Raw genomic sequence first — 13289 nt, 5'->3', positions numbered from 1 at the left:
AATGAGTTTTGGCTCGGATTTCTCTGAAAGCCTGAAATACACTGTGGACTCCACTCTTCACTGTGGGTTCTGTCTAGAGCGAGCCCAGCATCCCTTTGGGGGTAGGGTGAACCCCTGACCCCGAATCCCCTCATATCTGTGGGAAGAGGGGACCAGTTGTTGCACAGACTGGCTGGATTTCTATAGGGCAGAGTTTCAACAGGCAAATCTTGCATTTCTCCTTTAAAAAGGGGGATCCTTTTCTATTGCTACAGCTGACTCAAGGTGGTTCAATGCGAGTTCTATGAAAGGAAAACAAATCTCAATGAGAGCTCGCAGAGAGCATGGTCTGATGTGAAAACTTCAGGAATGGGGTGAGATGGTGACAGGGATAGAGTAGGATAATTAAATAGATAGCTTAAAAATCCCACTACAGGGGGACTTCCCTGGTGGTCCAGTGGTTACGAATCTGCTTTCCAATACAGGGGATGTGGGTTTGATCCCTGGTCGGGGAACCAAGATCCCACATGCAACGGGCCAACTAAGCCCGTGTGCTGCAACTACTGAGCCCGTGCGTTCTGGAGCCTGTGCACCGCAACTACTGAGCCCACGCGCCACAACTAGAGAAGCCCACACGCTGCAATGAAGAGCCCACACACCACAACGAAAGATCCCACATGCCACAATGAAGACCCGACGCAACCAAATAAATTAATCACAAAAAAATCCCACTAGGGGATTCAAGTCAGAAAGGGAATTCTAAGGGACTCTGGGAGACTGTTTAAACAGTGGGAGACAACTCGAGAAAAGCATCCAGTAACCAAGCAACAATCTACATATGTAGTTAAAGTACAAGACAATAGATATGAGATCTGAATCTTGTTATATGAAGTCAGGGAATTAATGGTCCTTGAAGAGTTACATTCCTGTGTGTAGCCAAGACAGGAATATAGATGAGAGGGGAAAGAAACCAGGTGAAAGGGGACATTATACCAAAACCTGAGATGAACTACCATGCTTTAGTATACGTTACCACCCTTTTGCTAATATACGTATCATGTAAAGAGTGCCATGACAGTCCTGGTTAGACCATCAAGGGTTAAAAGAGGAACTAAGGATACCAGCCTTGACGTCTAGCCAAAAATGAGGAAGAAGGTGATCTTCTCCCCTACCCCATTTTTCTCTGATTATAAAAATGTAGCCCTCTTTGTTCTCGGGGCTGTGCTCCCTTGCCTGCCCGCTTGTATCTCTCACAAGCATCCTATGCTAAGAAACTCACTCTTTGCCGGCCTCTTTGCCGGCCTCACGCTGAATTCTTTCTGCATCGAGACAAAAGAACCTGAGTTTCAGTAAGTCCTGACACCAGGTGAGTGGTTTTAACTAAGAGACAGTGGGTTCGAGTCCCCTCCTAAGTCAGGAGTTGTGGGTTCAAGTCTCAATCTGAGGTGCGGACGGGTTCGAGTCCCGTCCGAGGAGGAGTGCGGTTTCAGCAGGAGATCTGAATCCATCCCCGAGACGCCACCGCCGGATGCACACGAGGGGCACGTCACTGTGTGCACCATCACACAAATTAGGAAACGTCCGGGCCACCAAGTCCTCTCCACTCTACTCCCTAAGTAGATCCCTAAGCCATCCCCTCCTCTCCATGCCCACTTCCCTCTGGCTCTCGGTACTTCACAGTGAGATAATGCAACAGCTCTCCTGGGTGTTCTCCTGTCCCCAGTTCACTTCTCCATTGCCAAGAGTCAACTTTCTAGAATGGATGTCTCCTCCTGTTTCTTCCATGGGACTCAGCATAGCACAGAAGGCTCCTCGCAGCTACACTCAGATTGGGCCTGAGGCCTTCTGCCACCTCCTCTTGCGTTCCAGCCACACCGACTCTCCATTCTCTTGCCTCCACGTCTGGGCTCCCTGGGCTCCCTTTCTGCGATGCCCTTGCCCCTGTGACAAACTCCTACTTCTCTCCTGCTGGACCTGATGCAAATGTCACCATCCCCTCCTTCTACCCAGTGACAAATTACACAATTCCCTTCCTGTTCTTATTGTTGGCTGACAGGGTGACCTAAGAGTTACACAGCTGAGAACTCCTCAAGGACAGCAACCACATGTCATTCACCTCGGCATCTCCAGTGCCTGACAGCAGGCTCCACAGAGCATCACTTAGTAAGGGTTTGTTGACTAAAGCAGGGCGTTCCTGCAAGAGAGGCCGTCAGGGACGCTAACAGGACACTTACCTTGCAGGCTACCCTGTGTGGACACAATTTCCCAAACCCCAGGGGGGGCTGGATGCGGCGGAGCAGAGTGACCACGTCCAGGTGCTTGATTCTTCCCCTGGAGACAAAGTACGGCATGAGGTGCAGGGCAGCACCAGCAGGCCCGGGCTTTCGGTCCATCCCACCTTCCACAGGAAAGCACACCCAACATCCAGAAACAGCCCACACAAGCCAGATGGAATTCTCTTCAACCTACTTTGCCTCGGGGTCATATTCGGACCATATTCTTTTGAATTCGTCTAAATGGTGAGGCCCCAGAATAGACCAGTCCCGGGTCAGATAATCGAAATTGTCCATGATGACAGCCACAAACAGGTTGATGATCTGTAAAAGCCAATCAGGAGGGCGTTTCAGCTGTAGTGGGATGAGCTGGGTTCAACCCTAGTGAGTGCTTCCTAATTGTAAGGGTCACAAGACATTTGGACCCATTTCTCCTAGAGAGGCTGAAAATCTTTCATTCTGGAGAACGTTTAAGAAAATGGCAGACTTCTAGCTTTCCAAAATGGTTTGGGTATAGGCCCAGGGGAGGGCAGGGGGAATGTACTGCCTGACCTTTTGAAACACACTGCAGTGTTATAATTTGCCACGAAATAACTCACTCTCGTAAGTCACTACTATGTGCAGTGGCTTTGAGATTTTTTATTATAAAGGAACCAGCAGCCCTAAGAAGCTGGGATGGTGAAGCCTGTTAGCGAGCACCCAGCCCCTGCTCACACCAAAGGCGCTAGTAACACAGGCCTCGCTCAGCAAAACCTCGACGGCCCGGTGGAGTCTAGACTGCTCGTCAGCATAAAATACCCCACAGCTATTTGACGGGGCAACGTCACTGGTCTGAATCCCAAATGCTACATGAAGATGTGTCCATTGGTGGTAGGGCGGCTATTCTGATCACTTACCAGAAATGCACAGAGCATGTAAAAACTGATGAAATAAACAATGGCAAAGTTGCTCCCGCAGGTGTACTCCTCCCCGGGGTTGTAATCGGACTCGGGGTCACAGAGCTTTCCCGGGAGGCAGGCCAGCATGATTTCCTGCCAGGCCTCCCCCGTCGCACACCTTTTTTAGATTAAGTAAAGAAACAAAGAAGGCATTTGAGGCTTAGATCTTTAAGAAATTTTAAGAAAAAAAAATTTTTTTAATTAGACCAAAAGCTAAGTACTTTGGGGGGAAAGCCAGTTTGATTTAGTGAAAATTCCTACTTATTTTCAAATGCAACTTACATCAGTAAGGGAGGCCCTGTTGCAACACCCTTTGATTTATATCACTCACTTGATATAAGCACATCAATTCTTTTTGTATAAAGGGATGTTTGTTTTGTGGTCTTCTCTTCTTTAAACACTTACGTTACAATTTTTAAACGATTATTATTTTTAATGACCTACCATCTGACAACTCGATTAGATCCCCATTTGATTCTGTTGAAAGCAAAGAACTGGAAACTAACTTACAAAGAACTTGCTCTCCAGTCGTTAGGACTTGCTTGTATGGTTTCTAGAAAGTTCTCTCACTTTAAGGTGCTTTGTTTACAAAGCTATTCAATGGAGTTAAAAACAATCCCATAAAGTTTGAAACTGCACATCTCAGGATGCTCCCCACTGACTGTGCAAAAGGCCTCTACATTCCTGCTAAATTTTCATTTTCCCGGTTGTTCGAGCACATGCGCCCATGTGTAAGCACACACCCCACACCTTCTCAGCGGCTCAGGAGACCTACTCACTCCCAAGTGGAAAACCTTAAGCCAATCACGATGGGAATGGCCAAAAGCCTGCAAAATTCCTCTGTGACTAAAATGCTACCGTGTCTGTTTAATAGTACAAAACCAACAGATACAAAAGGCCACCATGACCAAATGCTTTAAGAACCCGGGTCCTCTGCTGCTCTGGAGCCCAGAACCCGAGAGACTTGCTCCGGGCTGGACTCAGTCACCTGAAGAGCAGCAGTACGGCCTGCGGAAAGGTCTGGAAATTGTTGTTCCTGTTGATCTGGTTGTTATCTCTCATGGCAACTTTCCCAAACATCTAGAGAGAGAAGTTATTAGGGGAAAAAAAGAAAAGATTTTGTCATACCGAAAAAAAAAGAAAAGAAAAAAACACACCCCTCCATATGTGAATTTAGAACTCAAGTTTGGTCAATACCCAGAGTCCCTGGAACTTTATTCATCCCACTAAGATACGCTGGGCTCGGTGCTAACCGCTGGGCACATTCTCAGCTCAAGGAGCTCCTAGCCTGGGGAAGGGATGCAAAAAGTAACCAGACCGGCAGCCTCTTCAGATGGGAGCTGGGCTGGTCCAGCCCGACAGGGAAGCACAGCTCACAGGATCCCTGAGGCTGGGGCTGGGGTCAGGGAAGGTCTCCAGGGAGAGTGAGGTTAAGGCCCAGAACTGAAGGGGAAGGAGAAGCCAGTCAGGTGACAAGGAGGGTGAAGAATGCTCCAGGCAGAGGGAGCACGACCTGCAAAGGAGCAGAGGCGACGTGGCCCGGGTGCTCCAGGAAATGAAAAGAACGTGAGTGTGACGAACAGCCCAAGGACCAGGCTGCAGACAAGCCTGGATGGGGGCCCGGTGGGCCATGGGAAGGAGGGTTGGCTTTGCCTTAAGGGCCAGGGGAAGTTAGTAAATTCTTCACTCGTGGGGAATACAGAAGCAGACTGGCATTTTCGAAGACCCTGATGGCCGGTAAAGACTCTTGAGTGAACACAGGGGTGGTGTGCGAGATGCGGTTTCCAGTTCTCTGCGGCCACTTAAGTTTTATATGAGGATGTTATGGCATAAAAGACCCTTTGGGGCCCATGGCGTCACAAGCTGCTAAATTACAGGGGCTCGAGCACACGGCCTCTTTGTTCAAAACCCCTGGTAAAAGTCCTAGTCACTTGAAAATGCTTCTCTGCCTTCAGAATAAAAAAGCACGTACCACCATTTCTCTGCTGCGGGAATACTTGACCTCTTTTTCACTCACAGCCCCCCCTTACCTGAAAGTCTGCACCTGAACCAGCAGAGAGCGTGGCAGAGGGACCCCGGGGAGGTCCAGGGCCACAGGGTCCTCCACCTCCCTCTCCTCCAGGGGGCTCTGCCCCCTACCCGCCCACTCTGCGCTAGGGCTCAGCTGTTAGGGAAGCTCCTCTGCCCCCTTCCCCACCTCAGGAGGAGCTGGGGAGCGTCCCACAGCCCCTCAGCCAGGACCAGGCCACAGAAGAGCCTGGTTTCACGCTTCTTTTTAGAGGGGCGCTTCTGAGGCAAGATAATGGCTCCAGTTCAGCCCCAGCATCTAGAAATAGTTTGTAATGCTTTCAGATGATACAGACTTTTGTATCACTCATATCTTCTTAGCAACTTTGATGCAGAAAATAGGACAATTATGGCTTTTTTCAGTACAGCATTTGCTGTTGCTACAATCAACGATGGGTTTTCTCAATCAGTTGGCTCCCCTCAGACCCAGATTGGGGGTGGGGAGTGCCCTAAACCCAGCTTCCTCTGACATATTCCAGCCTCTGCATGCCCTTCTGAGCCCGGCTCTCGCTGGCTCAGGCTCTCTCCTGCAGGGCCACGTCTTTTTCATCTTTACAGCTCTTCAGCAGCCAAGGCGACCGGCTGAAAACTCATGACCTGTCTGTCCGGTCCACCTGGCCAAGGTACAGCCTGCCACAGATCTGGGGCGACGTAGCAACGGGACCCGGGGGAGAGGTGCTGGAGCGTACCTGCATGCCGATAACCGCGTAGATGAAGAACAGCATGGCGATGAGAAGGGCGACATACGGGAGCGCCTGGAAGAGAAGCAGCGCTTGGCTCAGAGTGAACATCCTGTCCCCCCGGATGGCTTGGGGGCAGACTGAAGGCCCACATGGGGCACACGCTCTATTCTTTTCCATGTTATATTGTAAGGACATCAATAGTGAGGAAGAGCTTTTTAAACCCCAGCCCGGCAGCCCGGCTTCAGCCCTGAGGACAGCAGCCCATGCACACCTCGGGTTATGAAGCTGCAGGCAGGACGTGCTTTCCACAGTTGTTAACAGTGCGTCCTAATCCTAAACAGTGTCGCTCTCAGAAACGACTGTAATTGATGAAACAATTCCAGCGTGCTAGACAATTAGATCGCTTCTGCTTTCTTTTGTGGGCGTGTTTGGGGTGAGGGCAAGGGGCTCTTTCGCAAAGGAACATCTTTATGCAAAATCACCTTGCATCTGCTTAAGTACTTCCTTAGGGTGAAGCCTTAGGAGTGGAATTATTGGGTCAGAGGGGAAGAACCACTTTCTGGCTGTGGCTGTAGAAAGCAAGACACCTTTCTTAAAATGCACTCTTTCCGAAAGAACCGCAGAGCTGGGGGCTGGGCCAGGGAAGAAAAGGAGCTAGCTGTGTGGTCACCAAGCCTGGGCTCTCCTTAGGAACATCAAATATAAGCACATGTGTCGGGTCAGACCACCGTTTTTTTTTTGTTTGTTTGTTTTAAATTTATTCAATTTTTGGCCGCATTGTGTCTTCGTTGCTGCGCACGGGCTTTCTCTAGTTGCGGCGAGCAGGGGCTCCTCTTCGTTGCGGTGCACTGGCTTCTCATTGCGGTGGCTTCTCTTGTTGCGGAGCATGGGCTCTAAGTGGGCGGGCCTCAGTGGCTCTAGAACGCAGGCACAGCAGCTGTGGCGCAAGGGCCTAGTTGCTCCATGGCATGCGGGGTCTTCCCAGACCAGGACTCGAACCCGCATCCCCTGCAATGGCAGGCGGATTCCAACCACTGCACCACCAGGGAAGCCCACCACTGGTCTTTTAATCCAAGGCTCCTCAACTGCTGTCTCCCTCATCTCAGGTGACAGAAGATGTCTGTGTGCTTGGCACGCCTCCAAGGAGTGCCCATATTGTTAAACTTAAGGCCAAGCGCACATGCATAAAGCCTCCGCTTGCTCTCCTATCTGAGAAAGGTCATCAGAAAGCCAGGGGCTAAAAAACCTTCCGACTTGTGCCAGCTCTGGATCTGTGACTGCCAGCTTGGCCCAGTGCAGTAGCACCATCCTGACAACTGGACTGGTTAACAGAGTCCCACAGGGTTAGTTTCAGGCTGTCCTTGCCACAGCAGTGTGCGTTTTCTCCCTAGATGAGCAAATGTTTAAGAATTCTGCTGGCACAGTTTCTCAGTTTTCATGGACATGAATGGTCATGTATGGTCATGTCTCTGTGACATGAATTCATCTTATAGTGACCAAAACTTTTTTAAAAAGTTTAATGTAACAATGACATTATTGCATGAATCATTCTGTTTTTATAGCAGTTCATTCACAAATGTTGGTACTTTGTATTAATAACAACCGTCTAGGATTTAATCCCTTTCCAGGACCGAGGCTCACCTGCTCGAGGCCCCCCACCTGCCCTGCCTCTCTCAGAGCTGCATCCCAGCTCCTCCTATAGTCTCATTGTCCCCAACCGGACTTGCGATTTTCCTTCTTGAGTTTCTGGATCTACCTCCTTCCCCAGATGCCAACCCTTCTCCTCTTTACCTGTTAAAATTCTACCCACTGTGGAAAAATGTTTCCTGGGATATTAACACCAGTTTCCTCAGAGCCGATGGGGCTGTTCTTTGCGTATCTTCGAATAACTTCATTTGTTAATGTGAGCATTTACTACTTTTGAATTAAAAAGTCAAAAGGTAAAGAAATGAAGATCCATGACTCATTTTCTAAAGTTCCTGCACATCTACAAACTCCCCCATGCAGTGCACCTCTTAATAAGAATCTGTGCCCCCCTCCCCAGCAGAGTAAGTCCGGAAGACCAGAACATCTAGGGTGGGGTGCTGGAAGGTACAGGAGAAGCTGGGTTCTGTTTGGAACAGCCAAGAACCAGGCTGGACCAGGCTGGAAAGCCACAGATGACAAAGGGGACCTGGCTTATACTCAGGGGCCCTTCACTCTGTAATCCTCCCAGGCACTGGGTAACCCAGGACGGGGGATGGTGTGCTGGCCAAGGCCAAGTAGTCTCTGATTTGTGTCTAGATTAGCCAACGGACAGGACTGCCGCAGCCGTATGAGGCTTCCAGGGGTCGGCTGGGACCCTCCCTCTCTCAGACATCACCATTCATCCCGGGCATCCTGGGGAGGACTGAGGTGCGGGGAGCCCCGTACATCTATCCATCTCAGAAATGCTGCAGATTTCTCAGCTGCAGGCGTTACTGCTTTCTCTTCTGCTTCCTTAAGCAAGTAATCCTATTCGATTTATCCAAGCAATGCTGGGCCCGTCTCCTCAGCATTCCAGGTCCTCTCTGGACCTAGGCGATCACAGCAGTCCTGCAGAAAGGAGTCCGGATCCTCCACAACAGGGGACAACCACTGACTTACATATGATCTTCAAAGACAAAGAAGCCCTTGGCATGGCTCTTACCTGGAAGGACTTAATAAAAGTCCACAGCAGTGTCCGGATGCCTTCCCCCCTGCTGAGAAGCTTCACCAATCGCATCACTCGGAAAAGACGGAAAAAGGTGATGGAGATTCTATTGCTCTCTTCAGAGTTCTGAAGGGTTATCATGGAGAGGTCAAACCCAATGGAAAGTAGAACATGCAACACTTTCAGAAAAACAGCAACAGATGCACACAGAGGTGGCAGAGGTAAGAATTGAAGATGTGTTTCTAGGGCCTTTTCACCTCAAAAAGCATGATATGAGAGGAAAAGTTACATGCTAACAACACAGGGCTTGGGAAACCCTGGGTCCACACAGCACATGCATGTCCACGTGGTCTAGTGTGTTAAGAGGAGGACACTGGTCTGGTCAAGAGTACTGGACACTGACGATGAATGCAAACCACTGCAGACACTGTTCTGAAAGGACAATCATGGAGAATACAGAACAACTAGTGGAAAACTCGACATGGCCAAATAAACTGAAGGAAAAGGCCCAGCCCCTGGAGACTAGTCACTGGTCTTACCCCAGGTGTAGCAGTTGGGACAGGGACATTTTCACTTTCAGTTGGCTTTAAGAAATCAAAGATTGAACATGTATTAATGAACTTGGAAGGAAGCAAGGGTTCAGGAGGGTGTCCCCCCATTAAAAAAAAAAAATTTGTGGTTCATGTCTGAGGATGACACATCTGCTCCCTCCCTGAGGAAATGCCACGGGAACTGCTCGCAACTGGACGTGAGGGTGGGCAGCCACTGATGCAGGCTCAGACACTACGACTTTCTAATTCACACCCCAGGACATGATGTTTCAAGACTGAAAGACACCTAGTAAAGGACAACGCTGCAAGACCTCAGTTGTCCCCAGGCACAGAAATGCAGACTGGGATTCTGCTTCTCATGGGAAGACTGGTTCTCTTGTTTTAGTCGGGCTTGTGGGTCTGAGGACCTAACTGCTCTGAGGCAGGCCATTCCTAACCCTGAGGAACAGGGTGACTCCACCAAACAGGGCAGAGTGGCAGCTGCCTGCACTCCACAGACCTCCCCTGCCCCACTCTACTCCTGGGGCCGCGCAGCTGGGCGGCGTGCGTCCGATGGGCCCTCACTGGCGGGACTGCCGAGGAGCTGGGCAGACTGAGTCAGGGCAAGCAGGAGAGGGGCTGGTTTCCCTCCAGAAGCCTTCACTGCCCCACCAAGAAGGCTCAGCTCTGGGTGACTCTTGGGAAGAAGCTGCTTAGCACCAGCGTTCCCTGAGCTTCCGCAGTGCTGTCTCACCTGAGGTGTGGCTGGGCTCCTGTCACTTGGGCCCCAGGGTGCAGAATCCCAGCCCTCGTCGCCCTGTGGTCACCGGCCTCCCCACTCAGTCTGTGAGCCCCCAGGGGGCAGGGACCTTGCCTCACTCTACTCAGTGCCCAGCATGGTGTCCGGCACTCATTAGAGGTTCAGTAAGTGTTTATGAGAATGCAGAGGCTGTGTCAGGAGCCATCTTTAAATTAAACAGTAAAGGCTGAACAAGAGTCAGGAAATGAGAGCCTTTTTTTTTTTCCCCCTTCAGCGGGGTCACCTCTGCTGAAGCAGCTGGTCGACCCAGAAACCAACAAAGGAAGGAGGCTCTTCTGACCGGGGGCCCAGAACCCCTGGGTGCTCTCCAGGGCCCTAGGGAGCCTCTCTGCACGGTGGGTCTGTACAGCTAAGGGCTGTGTGTGCGCACGGATGCACACCCTAATCTGATGGGCTCTCCCCCCGGGAGACACAGGGAAGGAAAAGCTCCGTCCTGGAGTCTCACTCTCGTCAGTGGCTGCCTCCTGAGCTCAAAGCTAAAACGCTATAAAATTCATAAAATAGAAGGAGTCTGGGCACATCACATCACAACTGAAATTCTACGAGATCACTAAGTCAGGACTAACGGGTTCTGATGGGGTTAAAAAGGAGTCCCTGCTTCGCCTGGGATGCTCGGAACGTGACCTCTGCAATGGGTTGGTCAAAGCCTGGTCACTCTTTTTACATCCCTTCTATCATCTCATCTCAAAAGGGATCACATCTCCTTAAAAGGACAGATGATGGTTTTTAACTCATGACTTTGGCAAATGAAGGTATTTGTTTTCCCAAGTTCTCATGCTTGCCCACACCAACTCCCTAAGGGCTGTGCGCAGGAGGTTCCAGTCTGACCCATACAGCTGGAGTGTGAGGGTGTGTGTGTGTGTGTGTGTGTGCGTGCGTGCGTGTGCGTGCGTGCGTGTGTGTGTGTGTGCGCGCGCGCGCGCACTTGCCTATGCTCAAGGGGACCAGAGTGTGCGTAAGACAGAACACTCTATAGTATATTTCTGCCATGTCTATAACTTGTGTGTTGGACTTACAGAGAATAAGGAGGCTGGGTGGTCGGGGAAGACACTCTTTCTGGCCATGACCTGGCCCACGCCTCTTCTGCTGGCCCCTCCCCCTCCCTGGCCCACGCCAAGTCTGGCAGACCTTTTACACTCCCCTTGTGACAGGAGAAAGTTAGTAGCCAAACCGACTTTTGAAGGGCACATCTCTTTTTCAACTGCTATCTTTGAAGTATGACAAATCTTGGCCTATGAACTTGAAACCATGGGTAGTCTTTTGCTCAAAAAAACAAAGAAGAGGAAAAGACAGCATCTGTGGAGGGACAAGGCAGCACAACATGCAAGAAAGGAAGGACAGAGCAAATGGCACACCAGGCTGCGTGCACCCCCAGTGCAGCCTGTGACACCCCCCCACATGCCTCACTGGGCAGGGAGGACTGGGCAGGGGAGGGTGTCACTGGTAGCACCGGGGGAAAGTACAAGTTGCTAAAATATCTTACAAATGGAGGCACCCCGAGGATGGCTTTGCCTGAACTACAAACGCCAGTCTGATGAAAAGGGCAGGCCAGCTCTCACCCTGGGCTACCCACTGGAACTGCCTGGGGAGATCTTTGAAAACCCTGATGCCTGGCTCTCACCCCAAAGCTTCTTACTGAATTGATCTGGGGTGGCCCCAAGCTTTCCCAGGTGGTTCCAACATACAGCCAGAGCCAGGAGCAGCAGCCCAAGGCCAGGGCAAAGCTGGGCCATGTCTTCAGCTGGTCACCCACAGCAGCTCATTCCCTTTAGGTCTGGAGGGGCGACATAGAATGCGGCCACCGGGAAAGCCCATTCCGGCTGTTACAGCTAAGCAATGGGCTCCTCTGGAGTTGATGGGGTTTCAGTACTCAGATGGATGCAAGGAGAGTGGCTGCCATCCCCATCTTCCTTACAAGGGGTGGGTGGAGGAGGCTCAGAGACACAGGGAGCTGGTGCAGGGCGGAAAAGGACCGTGAGCAAGCTGCCACTCCCGGGATCAACCGCAGGACACGCCCAGAGGCTGTGGGACTAGGGAAGGTCTCACTCCCCAGGGAGCTTTCCATTGACAGCACTAGGGGCTGGATGATGTTTCAAGAGATGGAATTCCAGTGTCATCCCAGGGCCTGGACTAGAGGACCTCGGTAACTCCTTCCCGAGATGCCACAGTCTTCATGCGGAAACCCTACAGGGAAATGGACCCTCAGCCTTAGGAAGCCACACTACGTGCCAGAGTCTGGAAAGCTCCTTCCCACAGGGCTCCCACGCAGGCTCTTGCCGTGTAGGCTCTGGGCCAACCCCCTGCGACTACGGAAGGCAAATGAGCCCTGAGTTGCCCAAGTGCAAAGGGATCAGTCTGCATTTACGCATTAATTCCCATCTCTTCCTGGAAAAGCTGAAAGGATGCCGTTTTCCAATTCAGACAGGAGGCAAACCAGTTACCCTGAGGCATCCTGGAGAGCTCTTGCTGGGGAGCCTCTCTCTGACTACTTCTGACCTGGTATGTAACACCTCTGGGACGGAAGGCTTCTGTATTTGGGATTGCTGAGTTTGTCTCCGGAAACCAGCGACCTGGTCCCTAGAAAAGGGCTAGCACACAGCATGGAGGGCTGAACAGCCTGCCTGTGGCTTTAGAACGAGAGGCTGAGGGTAGCTGTGGGCCCCCTGGTCCACCCCGGGTACACCACAGGTCAGCGACAATTCTTAGGTCCCTGGGAGCGACCTCCCTACTGACTTTGTACATGCTCTTAAGTAATAACAATGCAGACACGGCTGCTAAACAAGTGTTTTGCCTCCCCGCCAATAATGATAATTGGAAAGACTAAATGTCAGCAACAGCCATTTCCCAGGTTAGGGAGAACATGATGCTGGATCATCTCTCCATTCAAGGAACAAACAGGCATCGAAGAAGGAGCAAAACCGAGCCTGCCAGTCCTCATCTGACATTTTAGCAGCTCGATGACATTATGACCAACTGTGATGAAGACAAGTCCACGACAGCTACCAAACCATGACCGTGGCAGGGTAGGGGTCATGGGAGGGGGCGGCAGGATGGAGAGGGCCAGGTGAGCATGCAAGCAGGACAACAGGAAGGGCCATCCAAAATGTTTTTGCGAAGAAGACAAACGCAAGCTCAATTTCTCATTTCCAGGCCACATCGTTCATTCTTGAAGGCTATGCTGCCATGTCACAGAGCCAAGCGTGACTGACCAAGACGGCCCCAGCTCAGGCCCCAGGCCGGAGACAACAAAATAGGGCACAGCAAACAATTTAGATGACCACGACCCACAGCACTCCTGTGCAACTCAGCGAAAACCAAAGGTGGGAAA

At 51.0% G+C, this 13289-nt stretch overlaps 1 protein-coding gene across 11 annotated transcripts in view; it reads right to left on the bottom strand.

Annotated features, from left to right (window-relative positions):
* The window catches only part of CACNA1D (calcium voltage-gated channel subunit alpha1 D), a 320771-nt gene that overhangs the window by 32304 nt on the left and 275178 nt on the right, over positions 1 to 13289 (bottom strand). For 8 of the 11 annotated variants that reach the window (XM_067754765.1, XM_067754766.1, XM_067754768.1 and 5 more), the window contains 7 exons: positions 9151 to 9195; positions 8609 to 8737; positions 5947 to 6012; positions 4179 to 4270; positions 3149 to 3308; positions 2449 to 2576; positions 2214 to 2310 (listed from right to left, as the gene is read on the bottom strand). In XM_067754765.1, the coding sequence (XP_067610866.1) occupies positions 2214 to 2310; positions 2449 to 2576; positions 3149 to 3308; positions 4179 to 4270; positions 5947 to 6012; positions 8609 to 8737; positions 9151 to 9195 (717 nt within the window). The remainder of the gene's footprint in view (positions 1 to 2213; positions 2311 to 2448; positions 2577 to 3148; positions 3309 to 4178; positions 4271 to 5946; positions 6013 to 8608; positions 8738 to 9150; positions 9196 to 13289) is intronic. The other 3 variants (XM_067754769.1, XM_067754771.1, XM_067754772.1) reach the window with 1 other exon arrangement.

This window comes from Pseudorca crassidens, chromosome 10 (assembly GCF_039906515.1).
Source record: "Pseudorca crassidens isolate mPseCra1 chromosome 10, mPseCra1.hap1, whole genome shotgun sequence".
In the NCBI taxonomy this organism is placed as follows: Eukaryota; Metazoa; Chordata; class Mammalia; order Artiodactyla; family Delphinidae; genus Pseudorca; species Pseudorca crassidens.
This window is presented reverse-complemented; position numbering and strand designations above follow the sequence as displayed.